General features: G+C 44.1%; 1 protein-coding gene across 4 annotated transcripts in view; it reads right to left on the reverse strand.

The window, feature by feature from the left end:
• The window catches only part of LOC119721349 (rho GDP-dissociation inhibitor 1-like), a 28,652-nt gene extending 19,761 nt beyond the window's left edge, over positions 1-8,891 (reverse strand). The window contains exons 1-3 of one of the 4 annotated variants that reach the window (XM_038191387.1): positions 8,638-8,891; positions 1,757-1,835; positions 1,108-1,164 (exon numbers count right to left, since the gene is read on the reverse strand). In XM_038191387.1, the coding sequence (XP_038047315.1) occupies positions 1,108-1,164; positions 1,757-1,823 (124 nt within the window). In that variant the 5' untranslated portion in view covers positions 1,824-1,835; positions 8,638-8,891. Of the gene's footprint in view, positions 1-1,107; positions 1,165-1,756; positions 1,846-8,637 lie in introns of all 4 variants that reach the window. The other 3 variants (XM_038191386.1, XM_038191384.1, XM_038191388.1) reach the window with 3 other exon arrangements.
• Positions 8,892-26,886: the final 17,995 nt, after the last annotated feature.

Below are 26,886 nucleotides of genomic sequence, written 5' to 3' on the forward strand. Positions count from 1 at the left end.
TTAAATTACTACAAGCAAATGTCAATGTCTGAAATCGCAGAGACTGCTTCTAACTACAACTGCCTGAAATTATACAAATCTATGTGCTATTTTTCGTGAACATTTCACAGACTTTCAGGAATGAAGGGGGATTGTTTTGTTTGTAAGTTTTTTTTTAATGTTGTCCATCGTCTTTACACTGCTTAAGGGTGTGCTTTAATTAACCGAGAACCCACACTAACTCCGCATGGCAAAGAATTGCATATTTTAAAAGTTTACTCTATTTTCAAATATTTGCACATGTTTGGCAATGTGGCCATGACAAATCAAGGTAGGTCCGTGTGACCATGTGACACATTAGTGTGTTTGGCAGTTTGGCTTCATCTGATATTTCTGTTGTGAATCTCTTAAAAGTCGCACGCTCACTCTCAACGAAGAGATGTCCTTTTGTTAAAGCAGTAATAAAACAGGTACGGCAGAATTTTATTTGCTTATTTTCTCAAAATTAAATGCAAAACCTACTCATTTTTTTGAATGAGATTTCCTCAAAAAGCGACATTTAGTCATTTAATTATTTCTTCACAAAACTTGAATTGCTAGACAATTTGTCAGGGAGTGTTAAAAACGCAAAACGCCCTTTTTTTAGTGGGTTGCAAAATGCCTAAAAATGGGATGAAGTACAATTTTCACTAAATTAAAAAAAAATCAGAGCCAGGAAACATGCTTCCTTAACCCTGAACTCCAAAGAATGTATTGGGGATGCAGTACCAAATGCTAAAAAAAACACTAATGGTAATGGGCTTTTGCACAGGCCATCGCGAAGCTGCAATCGGCTCAGTGAGAACGTGTCTCGGACGCTCAATTCAGGCCCAATTCAAAACATGATTCAGCAACTTTTGATTTGAAATCGAGATCCTAGAATATTGTTTTTCTCAAAAAATGCAGCTGAAGCTAAGCTGAAATTTCATCAGATTGGTTGTTCAGCATCCTTCTTCAGATATTGAGCACTTTTTGTTGCTTCAAACGAACAAAATGCACAAATTACAAATGATGGACTTTACCTTTAATATAGATCTATGCTTATAAGTGAGATTAGTATGACAGATACAAACAATCATGCAAACCTACACTCGGTCAGGTATTGCCGCAGGTATTCCAGAAGCAACTCATCTTTGGCCGATTTGTCTGAGAAAAGTAAACAAAAAAGTGAAATCCAAACCAAGTCAAAAAAGTGAAAAGACATACAAATGTTATACTTGTGTAATGTTATTGTTATGTTTTCTCTAAGATGTTCGTCATATATTTTGTAAACGCAAACTTGTACCTTTAATGTTATTTAATATAATACTTAATATGTCTCCGTCCTTTGAATATTTATTGTATGGCTGTTCTATACTCGTAAGTCATTATTACTCATTTACTGTGTTTGATGCTTAGAAGTGTAAATAATTCGTCTGTTTTTGTGTAATGGCATGCTTAAAACAAGCTACAACACAATACAATTTTTGCTCTCTACCAGTCTTTACATCTTAACCAAGACTGGTATTATTCCTCATTTCTGCCGTTATACGAGGAAATACATGTGTTTGCGAATAGTTTAATTCCCAATCGTATAGACAAAGCGCAGTTAGAGGATAAAGACAGGGTCAAAAAGACTGTGTGCCAAATGCCATGCCTGTATCATCAAAGGCACAATTCCCTCAAATATTTTCCCTATCTGTCCCACTTTAAGTCTTACATAGGGTCTGTCTTACAATCACCTGAACATGTACTATACCTTGAAGTGCCGTCGCGCATACACAGCTGAGGCACATCAAGAGAATCACACAGGCGTGTCCCTTCATTTCAAGTCTCTTCTGTTCTTTTCTAACGAAAAAAAAATGGGGCAGTCATGTTGAAAAGACGTTTGTATTGATACACCGTGGAAGTGACCATGGGAAGTGAAAAGTCCCATCGTCCATCTTTGGTTAAATTGTACACACGGATGTCGCTAGAGAAGGGATGTTGGGTCATCCACCCAATCAATCGGTTTGTCGGCAAAACTGTTGTCCTGTCGGCATATATACTTTAGTTTTGTAGGTTGTGTATATTATACACGAGTGCCACTAGTGAAGGGGTGTGTGAACCCCCCATCAATTGGTTTTGTCGGAAAGATTGTCGTCCTGTCGGTAAATATACTTTGGTTTGTGTACACACGAGTACCACTAGAGAAGGGTTGGGGTGACACCCCCATACATTTTGGCAAAATTGTGGTCCTGTCCAATATATGCTTTGTCGAATGTTCGCTCGTACCCTCGTTCTGCAAACAGGGCGCTGGAAAGGGCAGATGAGTTTCACAGAATCTTGTGAAGGAAGTGGTGATGGCATTCTGGGTAATTTATCACGACCTATGTATAAAGCATCTGGCTGCAGCTGTAGACCGCGGTTAGCCAATGCGCGCAAATACTATCCGAAAAGTTTGCCATAGAAATGCATACACACCACACCGGATGTGATTTCTTTTTCATTGCGGACCATGTGGACAAATTTTGAGCGTCGAATGATATGCATTTTCGACCCTTCATGAATTCGAAACGGAGCCTGAGCAACTGACAGGAGTTGAAAATTTACAAAACAGATACGTTTTACAGATTTTCCTACATTGTTATGCTTTATCAACCAAAGAAGGGCGCCGCATTTATGAATAGGAATAAAAGATGAATGACTTAGTCTTAACGGCCTTTCAAACCTTGCAGGGTCGTGGTCGTGACGACTTGCAGGTCACATGTCACGCAAAATCTATCCAATCAGAGCGTTAATTCGTCAGCCCTTCCCAGCGTCCTGTTTGCAGGGTGGGGGTACGAGCGAATGACGAATGGCGCAACCTTTCTTCCCATAATTGTTTGAAGATCGTTCACTTTGAATATTGCGGCCCGGGCGTAGACGCCATCCAACTTTTGGGGGCACTGATCGACATGCCCCAAAAGTTGGATGGTGTCCACCCCGGGCTAGCTTCCAGTACAGACGGCCTGTCAACAATTTGTTGTCCACACCCTCCATTTAAATTAAGGCGACGCCCTGTATTTGCATTTCTCACAGCGCTTGTACCCGAGTTTTGATCGACCGAACAATCTGTTCACATGTAAAAAATATGCGTTCCAACCTGTGAGTGTGCATTCAACCTGTGAAAACAACACCATTGAATCGTCTGCATTGTTTTCATGAGCAGTTTTCAAAAACGCTGCAAGCAATCAATGCCAGCGGCAGCAGCGGCCGAGCAGTTTGGCCTTTTCGAACAGGCACATTTTCAACGGGCACTGCATTAGTAAGAAGCAAAGGTGTTACTACTTAGTTGTTTGGTCAGTGTTGGTGCATTTTGCTATACCATCAAAACACATTACAAGAACCACCTCATTTGAAGGACAATCACTCAAAGTCCATACTTGTGGTACCCTCTTTCCTGCAAAACCACGTGGTCACCAGACTGCTACTAAATCCCAACTCAAACATTTGACAGAAATTAAAACACTGGTGTGTATGTGCGCTAGAAAACATGCAGACCGCAAATAACTATTAAAGTGAACGAGTGCGAGTAGCACGCACAATAAGCTCTGTACGTCTCGACAAGAAAGTCTTGCATGAAATATATCAAACATATGGAACACCATACTCTAGATTTATGCCTAGATTTATAGCGATTTGTGATAAATACAGCGTGACTATAACATTATTGCACATATTTTGCCTCCGTTTACAAACATTTCTCTTAAACATCTTTCCGAATTGTAACTAACAATTTTGGTTAAGTGTTTAATTTATGTACTTTGATGTTTTTGAGAATTGAAATTTGGAAGTTATAATTGATGGGGAATGTAGTGGGCATATTTTGGTCCATTTCCCGGGGACAGACTGACCGACCACCAAGTGACATGTAAAAGCTCCTGCCAGAGACTGAAAACATTCAGAGACACGAGTATTGTTTCCAAATTTCCTCTCGTTGTTAGCTGGCACACGTAAGGCCTGTATAGTGGGGCTGTTGAGTGATACGATTTTGTGACTAAAGCATGAAACTTCACACATTGGTTCTTCATGCCCTGAAGACAATTTTCAGATGTAGAGACATTTCATATTTGACCTCTGTGACCTTTGAGGGTCAATGACCTTTACACTATTTATAACAATTGTTCTTGAAAACACTACTTTCCTATGACCCATGTCATAGGTCTTCAGGCCATGAAAATAAAGATCAGATGCGAAAGCAAAAAAATATTAGACCTTTAGAGACCTTCAAGAGGTCAATGACCTTTGTATACATGTTTATCGTTATAATGATTTAATCTTTAAACCCCAACTTTTTTTAAGACCAAGTCTACATGTGAATGTTACGTGTTCATGCTATGATTTTTTTTTCATAAGTAAGGCATTTCATATCTGACCTGTGATGACCTTCAAGAGGTCAATAAACTTCGTATGCCCTGTTTATAGATATTTATATGATTTATTATTCAAAACCCAACTATTTCCTGACCCAAGTCTAAAAGTTAGCTCTTTGTGACATGAAAGGAATTTGCAGACATGGGGACATCATATCTGACCCTCGGTATCCTTTGATAGGTAAATGAAAGTATTTTTCGCTATTTTTCATAATTATTCGTCAAAACGCCTTTTTCGTGTCTGGAGCCTCCATATTGCAAAAGAAAGGTATTGCACATATTATTATACAGTCATGTAATGAATTCAAATCCCACAAAAAATTGGGGTTATATCTGACATCCATTTCCTTTTTTCAATTGGCAGACGCAACATGTTGCGACTGGGATATACTGTTGGACTTTCTTTACAATGTAATATGTACAAATGTCTAACAATAGTCACGCAAGCTTGTGTACTTATCACACTCTGTGGTATGGACTTGGGTCAATCATGTTTAGCCTTTTACCAAGCCCACTGGTCACTGTTGGAGTTTGATTATTGTCCAATGGACCTCTTGTATTCTGTTGCGCCCCTGTCTGCCCTTCAATAAGGGAAATGGAGATCAGAGGTCATAACAAAATTGTCTTTAGGGTCTGAATTCATGACATGCTGTAGAATAATACTTAAAATACATTTTTTTAAAACTATATTTAGACTTCAGTGGGTCATGGAAAATTGGCATTTGGAATATTAAATATGATAAATAGCGGAAAAAAGGGTATGCAAAGTTTATTGACCTCTTAAAGGTCACCAAGGGTCAAATATAAATGCTCACACATCTGAAAATTCTGTTTATGTCACGAAAAGCCAACTTTTAGACTCGAATCATAAAATAGTGGGGTATTGAACAGTAAATCTAATAAATGTCTATAAAAAGGGCATACAAAGTTCATTGACCTCTTGAAGGTCACCAGAGGTCAGATATGAAATGCCCTTCATATGAAAATGCTATTCATAGCATCAACACCTAACTTTTAGAGTTGGGTCTTGAAAAAGTTGGGGTTTAAAGTGTTAATCTTATAAATAACTATAAATACTGTATATATAGGTCATTGACCTCTGAAAGGTCACCGAAGGTCAAGTATGATATTTTTTCACTATTTCCATGGCCTGAAGACCTATGACGCAGACTGAGGTCATAGGAAAGTTAATTGATCTCTCAAAGGTCACAAGAGGTCAAATATGAAATGTCTCCACATCTGAAAATTTTCTTCATGGCATGAAGAACCAACGTGCGAAGTTTCATGCTTTAGTCACAAAGTGCACAATTGTATCACATATCTGACCTTAACAGCCCCACTAATAGGGGCACGGGGAATTAATCAGGCGGGGTCAGTGGACGGTCATGCATACAAACAATGCGTTCATGAAAACTCTCCTCCAGCGCGGCGGAATCAACTTCAGGTTAGGCACACAAACAATGGTGTGTTTACGGTAACTCGACCGACCTGGAATTTTTACGGCCAAATTGATGGCCTCAAACTTTTTATTGCCATTTTGAAGGTTGATATTGATAATTTTAAACGAACAAATTTCAAACATTTCAAGTACTTTTAATAATTTGCCACGGGCATAAACCATATTCCACACTTGAAACTGACCATGTTTTGACACAAACATACCTGTGTTAAAAGTGCGAAAAATCGCACTTTAAGAATTTAAAGGAAATTTCTTAAGTTAAAGAGCCCCCAAATTTGCTCTAAAATGCAGCAGCTAAGAGAGCTTCTAAAGTTAAAAATGTTTAACCCCTCGCCATGGCTTCGCAGGTTGTTAAATCACAGCAAAACTTCCCCAACACTGAGGTTTTTAAAAAATCCTGTGGAGAACCCTGGGACGGTACCAGGCGCGGTAATTTCCGTAAAAAAAAAAAAAAATTGCATTAGCCCCCCCCCCAAAAAAATTGCATTAGCAAAAAAAGGATTGTGATGTACATGCAAACTGTCTCCTCCTAAAGAAGAAATAGCCGTGACAAGGGTGCATTAGTTAATATAGTGTGAATGATTTTAGGATTTTATTGGCGCTCCCCATTGAAAATAGGGCATGAGCCCCCCCCCCCCCACCCCGAGGCCTAAGTGTCTGGAAAAAATAACCGATCTACATTTCAGAAGGCTTCCTTGAAAATAATTCTTGATCCACCGTGCTGCCCCCCCCCCCCCCCCCAAAAAAAATATTGGTTCTAGAACCGCGCCTGGACGCTACAAATTAATTTGGAATGAAATGTATCGATTGAGTATCTTGAATGCTTGAATGCTTGAATAATGTTTTTATACATTTTTTTTTGCGAAAGAACACGCATGGTTTATGGGCATGCAGAACTTAAATGAAAAAAAAATACAAAATAGAATTATTTCCTTATATACCTATACCTACCTGGATTGTTTTTTTTCAGGCCGTTACGGTAAACAGTAATTACAATGGAACACGCCCCCACACTGTGGGCTTGGATGTCATGACCTCCTCCCTGTTTACAATTCCGGTCATGACATCCGGGGTCTTGTGTTCTGTCGGTTAAGCTTTGTACACTGGTGATGAATGCGTGATGGTACGGGATATGGCATTTCATTAATGTTATTTCAAATGTTATTCTTTAATGTTCAACGTTTTGCTGTTCCATGAGTAATGATGTTTGCTTAAAACACACCAAGTTGGCCTTATAAGAAACAGGTTGAATGGGCCACTTCGGCGCATAAATGCAACGTTTGTGGTCGGTGCTGCATAATTAGGGATTATAGAGGATAAGTGGTAACATAATTATGCTCATAGTCATTACTGGTCACATATGCTTGTCTGTGTTGATAAACACTATAGGATTAGGGATTCGGCCTGAGTTTTTTTTTATTATACCTATTATAATAATATTTATTATAATTAGTATACCAAATATTCCCAAAGAGCGCCCTAAAGGTACTGTAACTTGCAAGCGTTAAAGGGGCACTAGGTCCTGAAATCCTCGAAAATGTTATGTTTTGGATTGTTTACTTAGCCTATTTCAAACATCTGGTTGAAAGGAAACCAACCTAATGTCTTACCGTTTCCGAGAAAAGACGAAAAAATCCGCTTGTTTACATCGGACATGACGGAGTATACGAATACGTTTTTCGTGTGTGTCTCGGGAACAGCGCGCGGTGACCAATCACCAATGCAAAAAAATTGTGGTTTCTTCAAAGTCCGCAAAAGGCGAACAATAATTTACGCCTACGAACATGACGAATGAAATCACAACTAGCATCCAAACAGCTCGAATTTATGGGGTCGCAAAAGTGGAACCCGAAATTCGTTCTCGCACGAATAATAATACAGGATTAACACAAAACGCCCAGTTTTGAAAGGATAGTTGTGTGGATGTTTATATCCTACTTTTAAAAGTTATTTCCGATTATCATCATCTCGTTCAAAGCGCGTTTTGTAGTCCAATTGGGCTGTTCCAGGACCTAGTTGTCCCTTTAAGAAACCTGTAGAAAGGATAGTAGTGAGTAATAATTACAGTTTTAGAGGAGAAGACAGAATACTTCGAGGGAAAAGCATCCGAATCGGGCAGGGACAAACCCAAACTCGGTGTGTCACCGCTGTGACCCGGGTCACATTGGTGGAAGGCGAGGACAGTACTGCTACGCCAACCTGACTGAATTGAAGTAATGGGAATGAGTTCATATTTTCAATCTCGTCTGAGTTTTTGAAAGGTTAATTTGGAACAGGGACGCCCAAAACGAAAGTTAACCATTGAAACACCTGTTCTTCTCACCCCGAAACCGACATGTACCGTCCTTTAAGTCGCCGTAAGCTCTGGGGATTAGCAGGACATTAGGCCTTGTCGTCGTGAACGTTGCTCTAGTGTGTGCATGCGGGCCAGCATTGGTAGGCTAATATACAATGTACATTGACCCCTTCCTGAATCACACGTTAATTAAACTCCAAACTACAATGTAAAAATGTTTGGCAAATAATTTGTTGGGCAAAATATAAACAACGCAATATGTTGAACGTGTTAACTATTCGCCAATCGTTGGTCGAATAATCAACCCTTTTGCCCAACTTGTTTCTTTTACAGTGCAGGTTTGAAACTCAGTGTGCGGCATTCCAAATGCCACGACGTTCAGTTCAGTTCAGTTCAGATACAAATATTTACGTTTGAAAACCTGTGAACCGTTCGTGGTCAATGGAGCTGGAAGTCCGGTGGAAAAAGAAAAGAAAACCAGGTGAACTTACCCGATGTTACAAAAGTGAGTCACAATAATAAGGCGGCAACTTGCGCTTTACTAAACACCAACCGATCTCCACGAGGGGCTCCAAGTAGCTGTCTTTTTTTCTGCGGCTCTCTGTACGCTATCCAGTCACACCGATGCACTGAGAGAGTAGAGTGTTTTTATGGCGAGGACACGAAACAGTAAGTAGTGGCGATCGCGATATGGTCGCTTTCACCTCCGCCCACGGTTGAACAGACTTGGTTATTTCCACCGTGAAAGCATTGGCTTTCGTCCTTGGGAAGTTGTTTTTTTCTATGCAAACAAACTAATAAAATATGCACCAACGCACAAACTAAATGGCACAATGAACCTTATGGCTCAATTGCATATAAGTAGAAATTTAACCTGCATTGAGGTTGAAATTCTACCTCATTTGCACAACTAAATATCAAAGTGACCTTGCACAAACACACCTGTTATACACGCACATCTGTATAGGTACTGCGTACTGTATAGCGGACTGTGCACTGATCTCCTGTCTCGTTAATTATAGTCCAGGCAAAATACTTAAATTTTTAGTGAAACTCACACATACAAACTGCAACAGAATTTGGAATTCTATCTACATTTCCTTGTTTGAAAAAAAATTTCTAAGGGAAATCAATATCAGAGACCGGATAAGGACATAATAAAGATACAAAATGGCTGTTATTAATACCTTAAATTAAGTTGCGCGCAAATACCTTTTACTCATACATTCTCAAAGGTCAGTATTGATGAACTTCAAATTCACAAACTTCTATCTACTGGCACAAACTTCTATCTACTAACAAAAATAAACGGTGAATTATGTGACAAATTTAAAAATTCTTGATCATATGCCAAAATACCGGGGGGAGGGGGACGGCTTAACAGTAAATTCGGCTAAACAGTAGGCGACGGGTTGCCTAACGAACAAAATAAAGGATTATTGTTGCTTACAATAAAAATGTCAACGTCAAAATGTTTTCTTACCAGTATTTTTGGAATTTCCTTGAACTTTTAGTCACCCACCTGCTTTTTAGCCCATTATACAGACGCCTCTTTCCCTGTTTTTTGTTTTCTGGGCTAAACATCACATTTTTATCATTCTTCGAATTTGCAGTAGCTAATTCACGTTGGGTCATTTTTGGAATTCAAATTTACCATTAAGCAACATTTGTAAAATGTAACAAAGGAATTCGAAACTGGTTCATGCGATTACTTTGTTTGTCTCTTTCTTTGTTCCAATTTGAAAATGCTCAAAACTATTTCCCACAAGATACGGCTACATAGCAGCAGCCACAAATGACCATATTTTGATCATTTTTTTGCATAAAAACAAGCACATGTTACTGAAATGAAGCATGTTTAAGAACAACATGTATCATTTCGGTTCTCATTTTGTTAAGATAAAAAAGTGTACGCAAAATCCCGCAAATTCAATGGTTCCATGTTAAGGTACCTTTAGACCGAGACACATGAGAGCCATGTCGGCTGGCGCTGACAGCCCTACTATGGGACTTACAAAACACAAAAACGAAACAGGGGGCATCATGTACCTACGTCTGAGACTCACTCCAAAAGTTACAAGTCTGAAGCCTTGCCGATTTGTCAGTTTGTTGGCCTATTCATCCGCTATCCAACAAGCTATAGTTTGTCAAAATCCATCCATGTTAAGGTACCTTTAGACCGAGACACATGAGAGCCATGTCGGCTGGCGCTGACAGCTCTTGCTATGGGACTTACTGCACAAAAAAGAAACTGAGGCATCATGTACCTACGTCTGGGGCTGACTCCAAAAGTTATAAGTCTGAAGCCTTGCCGATTTGTCAGTTTGTTGGCCTATTCATCCGCTATCCAAGAAGCTATAGTTTGTAAAAATCAATCCATGTTAAGGTACCTTTAGACCGAGACACATAAGAGCCATGTCGGCTGGCGCTGACAGCCCTTGCTATGGGACTTATGGGGGCATCATGTACCTACGTCTGGGGCTCATCCCAAAAGTTTCAAGTCTGAATCATTGGCGATTTGTCAGCTTGTTGGCCTATTCATCCGCTATCCAACAAGCTATAGTTTGTCAAAATCCATCTACGCTAAGGTACCTTTAGACCGAGACACATGAGAGCCATGTCGGCTGGCGCTGACAGCCCTTGCTGTGGGACTTACTGCACAAAAACGAAACTGGGGGCATCATGTACCTACGTCTGGAGCTCACTCCAAAAGTTTCAAGTCTGAATCCTTGCCGATTTGTCAGCTTGTTGGCCTATTCATCTGCTATCCAACAAGCTATAGTTTGTAAAAATCCATCTATGATAAGGTACCTTTAGACCGAGACACATGAGAGCCATGTCGGCTGGCGCAAACAGCCCTTGTTATAGGACTTACTGCACAAAAACGAAACTGGCGGCATCATGTACCTACGTCTGGGGCTCACTCCAAAAGTTTCGGGTTTGATGCCTTATGGACTTATGGGGGCATCATGTACCTACGTCTGGGGCTCATCCCAAAAGTTTCAAGTCTGAATCATTGGCGATTTGTCAGCTTGTTGGCCTATTCATCCGCTATCCAACAAGCTATAGTTTGTCAAAATCCATCTACGCTAAGGTACCTTTAGACCGAGACACATGAGAGCCATGTCGGCTGGCGCTGACAGCCCTTGCTGTGGGACTTATTGCACAAAAACGAAACTGGGGGCATCATGTACCTACGTCTTGAACTCACTCCAAAAGTTTTAGGCCTGAAGCCTTGCCGACTTGTCAGCTTGTTGGCCTATTCATTCGCTATCTCACAAGCTATAGTTTGTCCAATTCCATCTATGTTAAGGTAGCATCAGACCGAGACACTTGAGAGCCATGTCGGCTGGCGCTGACAGCCCTTGCTATGTGACTTACTGCACAAAAACGAAACTGGGGGCATCATGTACCTACGTCTGGGGCTCACTCCAAAAGTTTCGGGTTTGATGCCTTGCCGATTTGTCAGCTTGTTGGCCTATTCATCCGCTATCCAACAAGCTATAGTTTGTCAAAATCCATCTACGCTAAGGTACCTTTAGACCGAGACACATGAGAGCCATGTCGGCTGGCGCTGACAGCCCTTGCTGTGGGACTTATTGCACAAAAACGAAACTGGGGGCATAATGTACCTACGTCTGGAGCTCACTCCAAAAGTTTCAAGTCTGAATCCTTGCCGATTTGTCAGCTTGTTGGCCTATTCATCTGCTATCCAACAAGCTATAGTTTGTCCAAATCCATCCATGTTAAGGTACCTTTAGACCGCGACACATGAGAGCCATGTCGGCTGGCGCTGACAGCCCTTGCTATGTGACTTACTGCACAAAAACGAAACTGGGGGCATCATGTACATATGTCTGGGGCTTACTCCAATAGTTTTAAATCTGAACCCTTGCCGATTTGTCAGCTTGTTGGCCTATTCATCCGGTATATAACAAGTTATAGTTTGTCAAAATCCATCTATGTTAAGGTACCTTTAGACCGAGACACACGAGAGCAATGTCGTCTGGCGCTGACAGCCCTTGCTTTGTGACTTACTGCACAAAAACGAAACTGGGGGCATCATGTACCTACGTCTGCGGCTCACTCAAAAAGTTTCGGGTTTGATGCCTTATGGACTTATGGGGGCATCATGTACCTACGTCTGGGGCTCATCCCAAAAGTTTTAGGTCTGAAGCCTTGCCGACTTGTCAGCTTGTTGGCCTATTCATTCGCTATCTCACAAGCTATAGTTTGTCCAAATCCATCTATGTTAAGGTAGCATCAGACCGAGACACTTGAGAGCCATGTCGGCTGGCGCTGACAGCCCTTGCTATGTGACTTACTGCACAAAAACGAAACTGGGGGCATCATGTACCTACGTCTGGGGCTCACTCCAAAAGTTTCGGGTTTGATGCCTTGCCGATTTGTCAGCTTGTTGGCCTATTCATCCGCTATCCAACAAGCTAGAGTTTGTCAAAATCCATCTACGCTAAGGTACCTTTAGACCGAGACACATGAGAGCCATGTCGGCTGGCGCTGACAGCCCTTGCTGTGGGACTTATTGCACAAAAACGAAACTGGGGGCATCATGTACCTACGTCTGGAGCTCACTCCAAAAGTTTCAAGTCTGAATCCTTGCCGATTTGTCAGCTTGTTGGCCTATTCATCTGCTATCCAACAAGCTATAGTTTGTAAAAATCCATCTATGCTAAGGTACCTTTAGACCGAGACACATGAGAGCCATGTCGGCTGGCGCAGACAGCCCTTGTTATAGGACTTACTGCACAAAAACGAAACTGGCGGCATCATGTACCTACGTCTGGGGCTCACTCCAAAAGTTTCGGGTTTGATGCCTTATGGACTTATGGGGGCATCATGTACCTACGTCTGGGGCTCATCCCAAAAGTTTCAAGTCTGAATCATTGGCGATTTGTCAGCTTGTTGGCCTATTCATCCGCTATCCAACAAGCTATAGTTTGTCAAAATCCATCTACGCTAAGGTACCTTTAGACCGAGACACATGAGAGCCATGTCGGCTGGCGCTGACAGCCCTTGCTGTGGGACTTATTGCACAAAAACAAAACTGGGGGCATCATGTACCTACGTCTGGGGCTCATCCCAAAAGTTTTAGGTCTGAAGCCTTGCCGACTTGTCAGCTTGTTGGCCTATTCATTCGCTATCTCACAAGCTATAGTTTGTCCAAATCCATCTATGTTAAGGTAGCATCAGACCGAGACACTTGAGAGCCATGTCGGCTGGCGCTGACAGCCCTTGCTATGTGACTTACTGCACAAAAACGAAACTGGGGGCATCATGTACCTACGTCTGGGGCTCACTCCAAAAGTTTCGGGTTTGATGCCTTGCCGATTTGTCAGCTTGTTGGCCTATTCATCCGCTATCCAACAAGCTATAGTTTGTCAAAATCCATCTACGCTAAGGTACCTTTAGACCGAGACACATGAGAGCCATGTCGGCTGGCGCTGACAGCCCTTGCTGTGGGACTTATTGCACAAAAACGAAACTGGGGCATCATGTACCTACGTCTGGAGCTCACTCCAAAAGTTTCGAGTCTGAATCCTTGCCGATTTGTCAGCTTGTTGGCCTATTCATCTGCTATCCAACAAGCTATAGTTTGTAAAAATCCATCTATGCTAAGGTACCTTTAGACCGAGACACATGAGAGCCATGTCGGCTGGCGCAGACAGCCCTTGTTATAGGACTTACTGCACAAAAACGAAACTGGCGGCATCATGTACCTACGTCTGGGGCTCACTCAAAAAGTTTCGGGTTTGATGCCTTATGGACTTATGGGGGCATCATGTACCTACGTCTGGGGCTCATCCCAAAAGTTTCAAGTCTGAATCATTGGCGATTTGTCAGCTTGTTGGCCTATTCATCCGCTATCCAACAAGCTATAGTTTGTCAAAATCCATCTACGCTAAGGTACCTTTAGACCGAGACACATGAGAGCCATGTCGGCTGGCGCTGACAGCCCTTGCTGTGGGACTTATTGCACAAAAACAAAACTGGGGGCATCATGTACCTACGTCTGGAACTCACTCCAAAAGTTTTAGGTCTGAAGCCTTGCCGACTTGTCAGCTTGTTGGCCTATTCATTCGCTATCTCACAAGCTATAGTTTGTCCAAGTCCATCTATGTTAAGGTAGCATCAGACCGAGACACTTGAGAGCCATGTCGGCTGGCGCTGACAGCCCTTGCTATGTGACTTACTGCACAAAAACGAAACTGGGGGCATCATGTACCTACGTCTGGGGCTCACTCCAAAAGTTTCGGGTTTGAAGCCTTGCCGATTTGTCAGCTTGTTGGCCTATTCATCCGCTATCGAACAAGCTATAGTTTGTCAAAATCCATCCATGTAAAGGTACCTTTATACCGCGACACATGAAAGCCATGTCGGCTGGCGCTGATAGCCCTTGCTATGGGACTTACTGCACAAAAACGAAACTGGGGGCATCATGTACGTATGTCTGGGGCTCACTCCAAAAGTTTCAAGTCTGAAGCCTTGCCGATTTGTCAGCTTGTTGGCCTATTCATTCGCTATCTCACAAGCTATAGTTTGTCCAAATCCATCTATGTTAAGGTAGCATCAGACCGAGACACTAGAGAGCCATGAAAGCTGGCGCTGACAGCCCTTGCTATGTGACTTACTGCACAAAAACGAAACTGGGGGCATCATGTACATATGTCTGGGGCTCACTCCAAGAGTTTGAAGTCTGAAGCCTTGCCGATTTGTCAGCTTGTTGGCCTATTCATCCGCCATCCAACAAGTTATAGTTTGTCCAAATCCATCTATGTTAAGGTACCTTTAGACCGCGACACATGAGAGCCATGTCGGCTGGCGCTGACACCCCTTGCTATGGGACTTACTGCACAAAAACGAAACTGGGGGCATCATGTACCTACGTCTGGGGCTCACTCCAAAAGTTTCGGGTTTGATGCCTTGCCGATTTGTCAGCTTGTTGGCCTATTCATCCGCTATCCAACAAGCTATAGTTTGTCAAAATCCATCTACGCTAAGGTACCTTTAGACCGAGACACATGAGAGCCATGTCGGCTGGCGCTGACAGCACTTGCTGTGGGACTTATTGCACAAAAACGAAACTGGGGGCATCATGTACCTACGTCTGGAGCTCACTCCAAAAGTTTCGAGTCTGAATCCTTGCCGATTTGTCAGCTTGTTGGCCTATTCATCTGCTATCCAACAAGCTATAGTTTGTAAAAATCCATCTATGCTAAGGTACCTTTAGACCGAGACACATGAGAGCCATGTCGGCTGGCGCAGACAGCCCTTGTTATAGGACTTACTGCACAAAAACGAAACTGGCGGCATCATGTACCTACGTCTGGGGCTCACTCAAAAAGTTTCGGGTTTGATGCCTTATGGACTTATGGGGGCATCATGTACCTACGTCTGGGGCTCATCCCAAAAGTTTCAAGTCTGAATCATTGGCGATTTGTCAGCTTGTTGGCCTATTCATCCGCTATCCAACAAGCTATAGTTTGTCAAAATCCATCTACGCTAAGGTACCTTTAGACCGAGACACATGAGAGCCATGTCGGCTGGCGCTGACAGCCCTTGCTGTGGGACTTATTGCACAAAAACAAAACTGGGGGCATAATGTACCTACGTCTGGAACTCACTCCAAAAGTTTTAGGTCCGAAGCCTTGCCGATTTGTCAGCTTGTTGGCCTATTCATTCGCTATCTCACAAGCTATAGTTTGTCCAAATCCATCTATGTTAAGGTAGCATCAGACCGAGACACTAGAGAGCCATGAAAGCTGGCGCTGACAGCCCTTGCTATGTGACTTACTGCACAAAAACGAAACTGGGGGCATCATGTACATATGTCTGGGGCTCACTCCAAGAGTTTCAAGTCTGAAGCCTTGCCGATTTGTCAGCTTGTTGGCCTATTCATCCGCCATCCAACAAGTTATAGTTTGTCCAAATCCATCTATGTTAAGGTACCTTTAGACCGCGACACATGAGAGCCATGTCGGCTGGCGCTGACACCCCTTGCTATGGGACTTACTGCACAAAAACGAAACTGGGGGCATCATGTACCTACGTCTGGGGCTCACTCCAAAATTTTCAAATCTGAAGCCTTGCCGATTTGTCAGCTTGTTGGCCTATTCATCCGCTATATAACAAGTTATAGTTTGTCAAAATCCATCTATGTTAAGGTACCTTTAGACCGAGACACACGAGAGCAATGTCGTCTGGCGCTGACAGCCCTTGCTTTGTGACTTACTGCACAAAAACGAAACTGGGGGCATCATGTACCTACGTCTGGGGCTCACTCCAAAGTTTTTCAAATCTGAAGCCTTGCCGATTTGTCAGCTTGTTGGCCTATTCATCCGCTATCCAACAAGCTATAGTCTGTCAAAATCTATTCATGTTAAGGTACCTTTAGACCAAGACACACGAGAGCCATGTCGGCTGGCGCTGACAGCCCTTGCTATGTGACTTGCTGCACAAAAACGAAACTGGGGGCATCATGTACATACGTCTGAGGCTCACTCCGAAAGTTTCAAGTCTGAAGCCCTGCCGTTTTGAAAGCTTGTTGGGCTATTCATCCGCTATCCAACAAGCTATAGTTTGTCAAAATCCATTTATGTTAAGATACCTTTAGACCAAGACATATGAGAGCAATGTCGGCTGGCGCAGACAGCCCTTGCTAGGGGACTTACTGCACAAAAACGAAACTGGGGGCATCATGTACCTATGTCTGGGGCTCACTCCAAAAGTTTCAAGTCTGAAGCCTTGCCGATTTGTCAGCTTGTTGACCTATTAAACCGCTATCCAACAAACTATAGTTTGTCCAAATCCATCTATGCTAAGGTACCTTTAGACCGAGACATATGAGAGCCATGTCGGCTGGCGCAGACAGCCCTTGCTATAGGACTTACTGCACAAAAACGAAACTGGGAGCATCATGTACCTACGTCTGGGGCTCTCTCCAAAATTTTCAAATCTGAAGCCTTGCCGATTTGTCAGCTTGTTGGCCTATTCATCCGCTATCCAACAAGCTATAGTCTGTCAAAATCTATTCATGTTAAGGTACCTTTAGACCAAGACACACGAGAGCCATGTCGGCTGGTGCTGACAGCCCTTGCTATGGGACTTACTGCACAAAAACGAAACTGGGGGCATCATGTACATACGTCTGGGGCTCACTCCGAAAGTTTCAAGTCTGAAGCCTTGCCGATTTGTCAGCTTGTTGGGCTATTCATCCGCTATCCAACAAATTATAGTTTGTCAAAATCCATCTATGTTAAGGTACCTTTAGACCGAGACATATGAGAGCAATGTCGGCTGGCGCAGACAGCCCTTGCTATAGGACTTACTGCACAAAAACGAAACTAGGGGCATCATGTACCTACGTCTGGGTCTCACTCCAATAGTTTTAAATCTGAACCCTTGCCGATTTGTCAGCTTGCTGGCCTATTCATCCGCTATATAACCAGCTATAGTTTGTCAAAATAAATCTATGTTAAGGTACCTTTAGACCGAGACACATGAGAGCCATGTCGGCTGGCGCTGAGAGCAATTGCTAAGGGACTTACTGCACAAAAACGAAACTGGGGGCATCATGTACCTACGTCTGGGGCTCACTCCACAAGTTTCAAGTCTGAAGCCATGCCGATTTGTCATCTTGGAGGCCTATTCATCTGCTATCCAACAAGCTATAGTTTGTCAAAATCCATCCATGTTAAGGTACCTTTAGACCAAACACATGAGAGCCAAGTCGACTGGCGCTGACAGCCGTTGCTATGTGAAAAAACTGCACAAAAACGAAACTAGGGGCATCATGTACCTACGTCTGGGGCTCACTCCAAAAGTTTTAGGTCTGAAGCCTTGCCGACTTGTCAGCTTGTTGGCCTATTCATTCGCTATCTCACAAGCTATAGTTTGTCCAAATCCATCTATGTTAAGGTAGCATCAGACCGAGACACTTGAGAGCCATGTCGGCTGGCGCTGACAGCCCTTGCTATGTGACTTACTGCACAAAAACGAAACTGGGGGCATCATGTACGTACGTCTGGGGCTCACTCCAAAAGTTTCGGGTTTGATGCCTTGCCGATTTATCAGCTTGTTGGCCTATTCATCCGCTATCGAACAAGCTATAGTTTGTCAAAATCCATCCATGTTAAGGTACCTTTATACCGCGACACATGAAAGCCATGTCGGCTGGCGCTGACAGCCCTTGCTATGTGACTTACTGCACAAAAACGAAACTGGGGGCATCATGTACGTACGTCTGGGGCTCACTCCAAAAGTTTCGGGTTTGATGCCTTGCCGATTTGTCAGCTTGTTGGCCTATTCATCCGCTATCGAACAAGCTATAGTTTGTCAAAATCCATCCATGTTAAGGTACCTTTATACCGCGACACATGAAAGCCATGTCGGCTGGCGCTGACAGCCCTTGCTATGTGACTTACTGCACAAAAACGAAACTGGGGGCATCATGTACGTACGTCTGGGGCTCACTCCAAAAGTTTCGGGTTTGATGCCTTGCCGATTTGTCAGCTTGTTGGCCTATTCATCCGCTATCGAACAAGCTATAGTTTGTCAAAATCCATCCATGTTAAGGTACCTTTATACCGCGACACATGAAATCCATGTCGGCTGGCGCTGAGAGGAATTGCTAAGGGACTTACTGCACAAAAACGAAACTGGGGGCATCATGTACCTACGTCTGGGGCTCACTCCACAAGTTTCAAGTCTGAAGCCATGCCGATTTGTCATCTTGGAGGCCTATTCATCCGCTATCCAACAAGCTATAGTTTGTCAAAATCCATCCATGTTAAGGTACCTTTAGACCAAACACATGAGAGCCATGTCGGCTGGTGCTGACAGCCGTTGCTATGGGGAAAAACTGCACAAAAACGAAACTAGGGGCATCATGTACCTACGTCTGGGGCTCACTCCAAAAGTTTTAGGTCTGAAGCCTTGCCGACTTGTCAGCTTGTTGGCCTATTCATTCGCTATCTCACAAGCTATAGTTTGTCCAAATCCATCTATGTTAAGGTAGCATCAGACCGAGACACTACAGAGCCATGAAAGCTGGCGCTGACAGCCCTTGCTATGTGACTTACTGCACAAAAACGAAACTGGGGGCATCATGTACATATGTCTGGGGCTCACTCCAAGAGTTTCAAGTCTGAAGCCTTGCCGATTTGTCAGCTTGTAGGCCTATTCATCCGCTATCGAACAAGTTATAGTTTGTCAAAATCCATCTATGTTAAGGTAGCATCAGACCGAGACACTTGAGAGCCATGTCGGCTGGCGCAGACAGCCCTTGCTATGTGACTTACTGCACAAAAACGAAACTGGGGGCATCATGTACCTACGTCTGGGGCTCACTCCAAAAGTTTCGGGTTTGATGCCTTGCCGATTTGTCAGCTTGTTGGCCTATTCATCCGCTATCGAACAAGCTATAGTTTGCCAAAATCCATCCATGTTAAGGTACCTTTATACCGCGACACATGAAAGCCATGTCGGCTGGCGCTGATATCCCTTGCTATGGGACTTACTGCACAAAAACGAAACTGGGGGCATCATGTACGTATGTCTGGGGCTCACTCCAAAAGTTCTAGGTCTGAAGCCTTGCCGATTTGTCAGCTTGTTGGCCTATTCATCCGCCATCCAACAAGTTATAGTTTGTCCAAATCCATCCATGTTAAGGTACCTTTAGACCGCGACACATGAGAGCCATTTCGGCTGGCGCTGACACCCCTTGCTATGGGACTTACTGCACAAAAACGAAACTGGGGGCATCATGTACATATGTCTGGGGCTTACTCCAAGAGTTTCAAGTCTGAAGCCTTGCCGATTTGTAAGCTTGTTGGCCTATTCATCCGCTTTCCAACAAGTTATAGTTTGTCAAAATCCATCTATGTTAAGGTACCTTTAGACCGAGACACATGAGAGTCATGTCGGCTGGCGCTGACAGCCCTTGCTATGGGACTTACTGCACAAAAACGAAACTTGGGGCATCATGTACCTACGTCTGGGGCTCACTCCAATAGTTTTAAATCTGAAGCCTTGCCGATTTGTCAGCTTGTTGGCCTATTCATCCGCTATATAACCAGCTATAGTTTGTCAAAATAAATCTATGTTAAGGTACCTTTAGACCGAGACACATGAGAGCCATGTCGGCTGGCGCTGAGAGGAATTGCTAAGGGACTTACTGCACAAAAACGAAACTGGGGGCATCATGTACCTACGTCTTGGGCTCACTCCACAAGTTTCAAGTCTGAAGCCATGCCGATTTGTCATCTTGGAGGCCTATTCATCGGCTATCCAACAAGCTATAGTTTGTCAAAATCCATCCATGTTAAGGTACCTTTAGACCAAACACATGAGAGCCATGTCGGCTGGCGCTGACAGCCGTTGCTATGGGAAAAACTGCACAAAAACGAAACTAGGGGCATCATGTACCTACGTCTGGGGCTCACTCCAAAAGTTTTAGGTCTGAAGCCTTGCCGACTTGTCAGCTTGTTGGCCTATTCATTCGCTATCTCACAAGTTATAGTTTGTCCAAATCCATCTATGTTAAGGCAGCATCAGACCGAGACACTAGAGAGCCATGTCGGCTGGCGCTGACAGCCCTTGCTATGTGACTTACTGCACAAAAACGAAACTGGGGGCATCATGTACATATGTCTGGGGCTCACTCCAAGAGTTTCAAGTCTGAAGCCTTGCCGATTTGTCAGCTTGTAGGCCTATTCATCCGCTATCGAACAAGCTATAGTTTGTCAAAATCCATCTATGTTAAGATTCCTTTAGACCGTGACATATGAGAGCCACGTCGGCTTGCGCAGACAGCCCTTGCTATAGGACTTACTGCACAAAAACGAAACTGGGGGCATCATGTACCTACGTCTGGGGCTCACTCCAAAAGTTTCAAGTCTGAAGCCTTGCCGATTTGTCAGCGTGTTGGCCTATTCATCCGCCATCCAACAAGTTCTAGTTTGTCAAAATCCATCTATGTAAAGGTACCTTTAGAAGGCGACACATGAGAGCCATGTCGGCTGGCGCTGACAGCCATTGCTATGGGACTTACTGCAAAAAAACGAAACTGGGAGCATCATGTACCTATGTCTGAAGCTCACTCCAAAAGTTTCAAGTCTGAAGCCTTGCCGATTTGTCAGCTTGTTGGCCTATTCATCCGCCATCCAACACGTTATAGTTTGTCAAAATCCATCCAAGTTAAGGTACCTTTAGACCGCGACACATGAGAGCAATGTCGGCTGGCGCTGACAGCCCTTGCTAGGGGACTTCCTGCACAAAAACGAAACTGGGGGCATCATGTACGTATGTCTGGGGCTCACTCCAAAAGTTTCAGGTCTGAAGCCTTGCCGATTTGTCAGCTTGTTGGCCTATTCATCCGCCATCCAACAAGTTATAGTTTGTCAAAATCCATCCATGTTAAGGTACCTTTAGACCGCGACACATGAGAGCCATGTCGGCTGGCGCTGACAGCCCTTGCTATGGGACTTACTGCACAAAAACGAAACTGGGGGCATCATGTACGTATGTCTGGCGCTCACTCCAAGAGGTTCAAGTCTGAAGCCTTGCCGATTTGTCAGCTTGTTGGCCTATTCATCCGCCATCCAACAAGTTATAGTTTGTCAAAATCCAACCATGTTAAGGTACCTTTACACCGCGACACATGAGTGTCATGTCGGCTTGCGCTGACAGCCCTTGCTATGGGACTTACTACACAAAAACGAAACTGGGGGCATCATGTACGTATGTCTGGGGCTCACTCCAAAAGTTTCAAGTCTGAAGCCTTGCCGATTTGTCAGCTTGTTGGCCTATTCATCCGCCATCCAACAAGTTATAGTTTGTCAAAATCCATCTATGTTAAGATACCTTTAGACCGTGACATATGAGAGCCATGTCGGCTGGCGCAGACAGCCCTTGCTATAGGACTTACTGCACAAAAACGAAACTGGGGGCATCATGTACCTACGTCTGGGGCTCACTCCAATAGTTTTGAATCTGAAGCCTTGCCGATTTGTCAGCTTGTAGGCCTATTCATCCGCTATATAACAAGCTATAGTTTGTCAAAATAAATCTATGTTAAGGTACCTTTAGACCGAGACACATGACAGATGTCGGCTGGCGCTGACAGCCCTTGCTATGGGACTTAATGCACAAGAACGAAACTGGGGGCATCATGTACCTACGTCCTGAGCTCACTCCAAAATTTCGAGTCTGAAGCCTTTCTGATTTGTAAGCTTGTTGGCCTATTCATCCGCTATCGAACAAGCTATAGTTTGTTAAAATCCATCTATGTTAAGATACCTTTAGACCGAGACATATGAGAGCCATGTCGGCTGGCGCAGACAGCCCTTGCTATAGGACTTACTGCACAAAAACGAAACTGGGGGCATCATCTACCTATGTCTGGGGCTCACTCCAAAAGTTTCAAGTCTGAAGCCTTGCCGATTTGTCAGCGTGTTGGCCTATTCATCTGCCATCCAACAAGTTCTAGTTTGTCAAAATCCATCCATGTTAAGGTACCTTTAGACCGCGACACATGAGAGCCATGTCGGCTGGCGCTGACAGCCCTTGCTATGGGACTTACTGCACAAAAACGAAACTGGGGGCATCATGTACATATGTCTGGGGCTCACTCCAAGAGTTTCAAGTCTGAAGCCTTGCCGATTTGTCAGCTTGTTGGCCTATTCATCCGCCATCCAACAAGTTATAGTTTGTCAAAATCCAACCATGTTAAGGTACCTTTACACCGCGACACATGAGTGTCATGTCGGCTTGCGCTGACAGCCCTTGCTATGGGACTTACTACACAAAAACGAAACTGGGGGCATCATGTACGTATGTCTGGTGCTCTCTCCAAAAGTTTCAAGTCTGAAGCCTTGCCGATTTGTCAGCTTGTTGGCCTATTCATCCGCCATCCAACAAGTTATAGTTTGTCAAAATCCATCCATGTTAAGGTACCTTTCGACCGCGACACATTAGAGCCATGTCGGCTGGCGCTGACAGCCCTTGCTATGGGACTTACTACACAAAAACAAAACTGGGGGGATCATGTACGTATGTCTGGAACTCACTCCAAAAGTTTCAAGTCTGAAGCCTTGCCGATTTGTCAGCTTGTTGGCCTATTCATCCGCCATCCAACAAGTTATAGTTTGTCAAAATCCATTCATGTTAAGGTACCTTTAGACCGCGACACATTAGAGCCATGTCGGCTGGCGCTGACAGCCCTTGCTATGGGACTTACTTCACAAAAACGAAACTGGGGGCATCATGTACGTATGTCTGGGGCTCACTCCAAATGTTTCAAGTCTGAAGCCTTGCCGATTTGTCAGCTTGTTGGCCTATTCATCCGCCATCCAACAAGTTATAGTTTGTCAAAATCCATCCAAGTTAAGGTACCTTTAGACCGCGACACATGAGAGCCATGTCGGCTGGCGCTGACAGCCATTGCTATGGAACTTACTGCAAAAAAACGAAACTGGGGGCATCATGGACCTATGTCTGGAGCTCACTCCAAAAGTTTCAAGTCTGAAGCCTTGCCGATTTGTCAGCTTGTTGGCCTATTCATCCGCCATCCAACAAGTTATAGTTTGTCAAAATCCATCCAAGTTAAGGTACCTTTAGACCGTGACACATGAGAGCAATGTCGGCTGGCGCTGACAGCCCTTGCTAGGGGACTTACTGCACAAAAACGAAACTGGGGGCATCATGTACCTATGTCTGGGGCTCACTCCAAAAGTTTCAGGTCTGAAGCCTTGCCGATATGTCAGCTTGTTGGCCTATTCATCCGCCATCCAACAAGTTATAGTTTGTCAAAATCCATCCATGTTAAGGTACCTTTAGACCGCGACACATGAGAGCCATGTCGGCTGGCGCTGACAGCCCTTGCTATGGGACTTACTGCACAAAAACGAAACTGGGGGCATCATGTACATATGTCTGAGGCTCACTCCAAGAGTTTCAAGTCTGAAGCCTTGCCGATTTGTCAGCTTGTTGGCCTATTCATCCGCCATCCAACAAGTTATAGTTTGTCAAAATCCAACCATGTTAAGGTACCTTTAGACCGCGACACATGAGAGTCATGTCGGCTTGCGCTGACAGCCCTTGCTATGGGACTTACTACACAAAAACGAAACTGGGGGCATCATGTACGTATGTCTGGGGCTCTCTCCAAAAGTTTCAAGTCTGAAGCCTTGCCGATTTGTCAGCTTGTTGGCCTATTCATCCGCCATCCAACAAGTTATAGTTTGTCAAAATCCATCCATGTTAAGGTACCTTTAGACCGCGACACATTAGAGCCATGTCGGCTGGCGCTGACAGCCCTTGCTATGGGACTTACTACACAAAAACAAAACTGGGGGGATCATGTACGTATGTCTGGAACTCACTCGAAAAGTTTCAAGTCTGAAGCCTTGCCGATTTGTCAGCTTGTTGGCCTATTCATCCGCCATCCAACAAGTTATAGTTTGTCAAAATCCATCCATGTTAAGGTACCTTTAGACCGTGACACATTAGAGCCATGTCGGCTGGCGCTGACAGCCCTTGCTATGGGACTTACTTCACAAAAACGAAACTGGGGGCATCATGTACGTATGTCTGGGGCTCACTCCAAATGTTTCAAGTCTGAAGCCTTGCCGATTTGTCAGCTTGTTGGCCTATTCATCCGCCATCCAACAAGTTATAGTTTGTCAAAATCCATCCAAGTTAAAGTACCTTTAGACCGCGACACATGAGAGCCATGTCGGCTGGCGCTGACAGCCCTTGCTATGGGACTTACTGCAAAAAAACGAAACTGGGGGCATCATGTACCTATGTCTGGAGCTCACTCCAAAGTTTCAAGTCTGAAGCCTTGCCGATTTGTCAGCTTGTTGGCCTATTCATCCGCCATCCAACAAGTTATAGTTTGTAAAAAATCCATCTAAGTTAAGGTACCTTTAGACCGCGACACATGAGAGCAATGTCGGCTGGCGCTGACAGCCCTTGCTAGGGGACTTACTGCACAAAAACGAAACTGGGGGCATCATGTACGTATGTCTGGGGCTCACTCCAAAAGTTTCAGGTCTGAAGCCTTGCCGATTTGTCAGCTTGTTGGCCTATTCATCCGCCATCCAACAAGTTATAGTTTGTCAAAATCCATCCATGTTAAGGTACCTTTAGACCGCGACACATGAGAGCCATGTCGGCTGGCGCTGACAGCTCATGCTATGGGACTTACTGCACAAAAACGAAACTGGGGGCATCATGTACATATGTCTGGGGCTCACTCCAAGAGTTTCAAGTCTGAAGCCTTGCCGATTTGTCAGCTTGTTGGCCTATTCATCCGCCATCCAACAAGTTATAGTTTGTCAAAATCCAACCATGTTAAGGTACCTTTAGACCGCGACACATTAGAGCCATGTCGGCTGGCGCTGACAGCCCTTGCTATGGGACTTACTTCACAAAAACGAAACTGGGGGCATCATGTACGTATGTCTGGGGCTCTCTCCAAAAGTTTCAAGTGTGAAGCCTTGCCGATTTGTCAGCTTGTTGGCCTATTCATCCGCCATCCAACAAGTTATAGTTTGTCAAAATCCATCCAAGTTAAAGTACCTTTAGACCGCGACACATGAGAGCCATGTCGGCTGGCGCTGACAGCCCTTGCTATGGGACTTACTGCAAAAAAACGAAACTGGGGGCATCATGACCTATGTCTGGAGCTCACTCCAAAAGTTTCAAGTCTGAAGCCTTGCCGATTTGTCAGCTTGTTGGCCTATTCATCCGCCATCCAACAAGTTATAGTTTGTAAAAAATCCATCTAAGTTAAGGTACCTTTAGACCGCGACACATGAGAGCAATGTCGGCTGGCGCTGACAGCCCTTGCTAGGGGACTTACTGCACAAAAACGAAACTGGGGGCATCATGTACGTATGTCTGGGGCTCACTCCAAAAGTTTCAGGTCTGAAGCCTTGCCGATTTGTCAGCTTGTTGGCCTATTCATCCGCCATCCAACAAGTTATAGTTTGTCAAAATCCATCCATGTTAAGGTACCTTTAGACCGCGACACATGAGAGCCATGTCGGCTGGCGCTGACAGCTCAGCTATGGGACTTACTGCACAAAAACGAAACTGGGGGCATCATGTACATATGTCTGGGGCTCACTCCAAGAGTTTCAAGTCTGAAGCCTTGCCGATTTGTCAGCTTGTTGGCCTATTCATCCGCCATCCAACAAGTTATAGTTTGTCAAAATCCAACCATGTTAAGGTACCTTTAGACCGCGACACATGAGAGTCATGTCGGCTTGCGCTGACAGCCCTTGCTATGGGACTTACTACACAAAAACGAAACTGGGGGCATCATGTACGTATGTCTGGGGCTCACTCCAAAAGTTTCAAGTCTGAAGCCTTGCCGATTTGTCAGCTTGTTGGCCTATTTATCCGCCATCCAACAAGTTATAGTTTGTCCAAATCCATCCATGTTAAGGTACCTTTAGACCGCGACACATGAGAGCCATGTCGGCTGGCGCTGACAGCCCTTGCTATGGGACTTACTGCACAAAAACGAAAACTGGGGCATCATGTACATATGTCTGGGGCTCACTCCAAGAGTTTCAGGTCTGAAGCCTTGCCGATTTGTCAGCTTGTTGGCCTATTCATCCGCTTTCCAACAAGTTATAGTTTGTCAAAATCCATAATGTTAAGGTACCTTTAGACCGCGACACATGAGAGTCATGTCGGCTGGCGCTGACAGC

This window comes from Patiria miniata, unplaced genomic scaffold (assembly GCF_015706575.1).
Source record: "Patiria miniata isolate m_02_andy unplaced genomic scaffold, ASM1570657v1 HiC_scaffold_13, whole genome shotgun sequence".
Lineage (NCBI taxonomy): Eukaryota > Metazoa > Echinodermata > Asteroidea > Valvatida > Asterinidae > Patiria > Patiria miniata.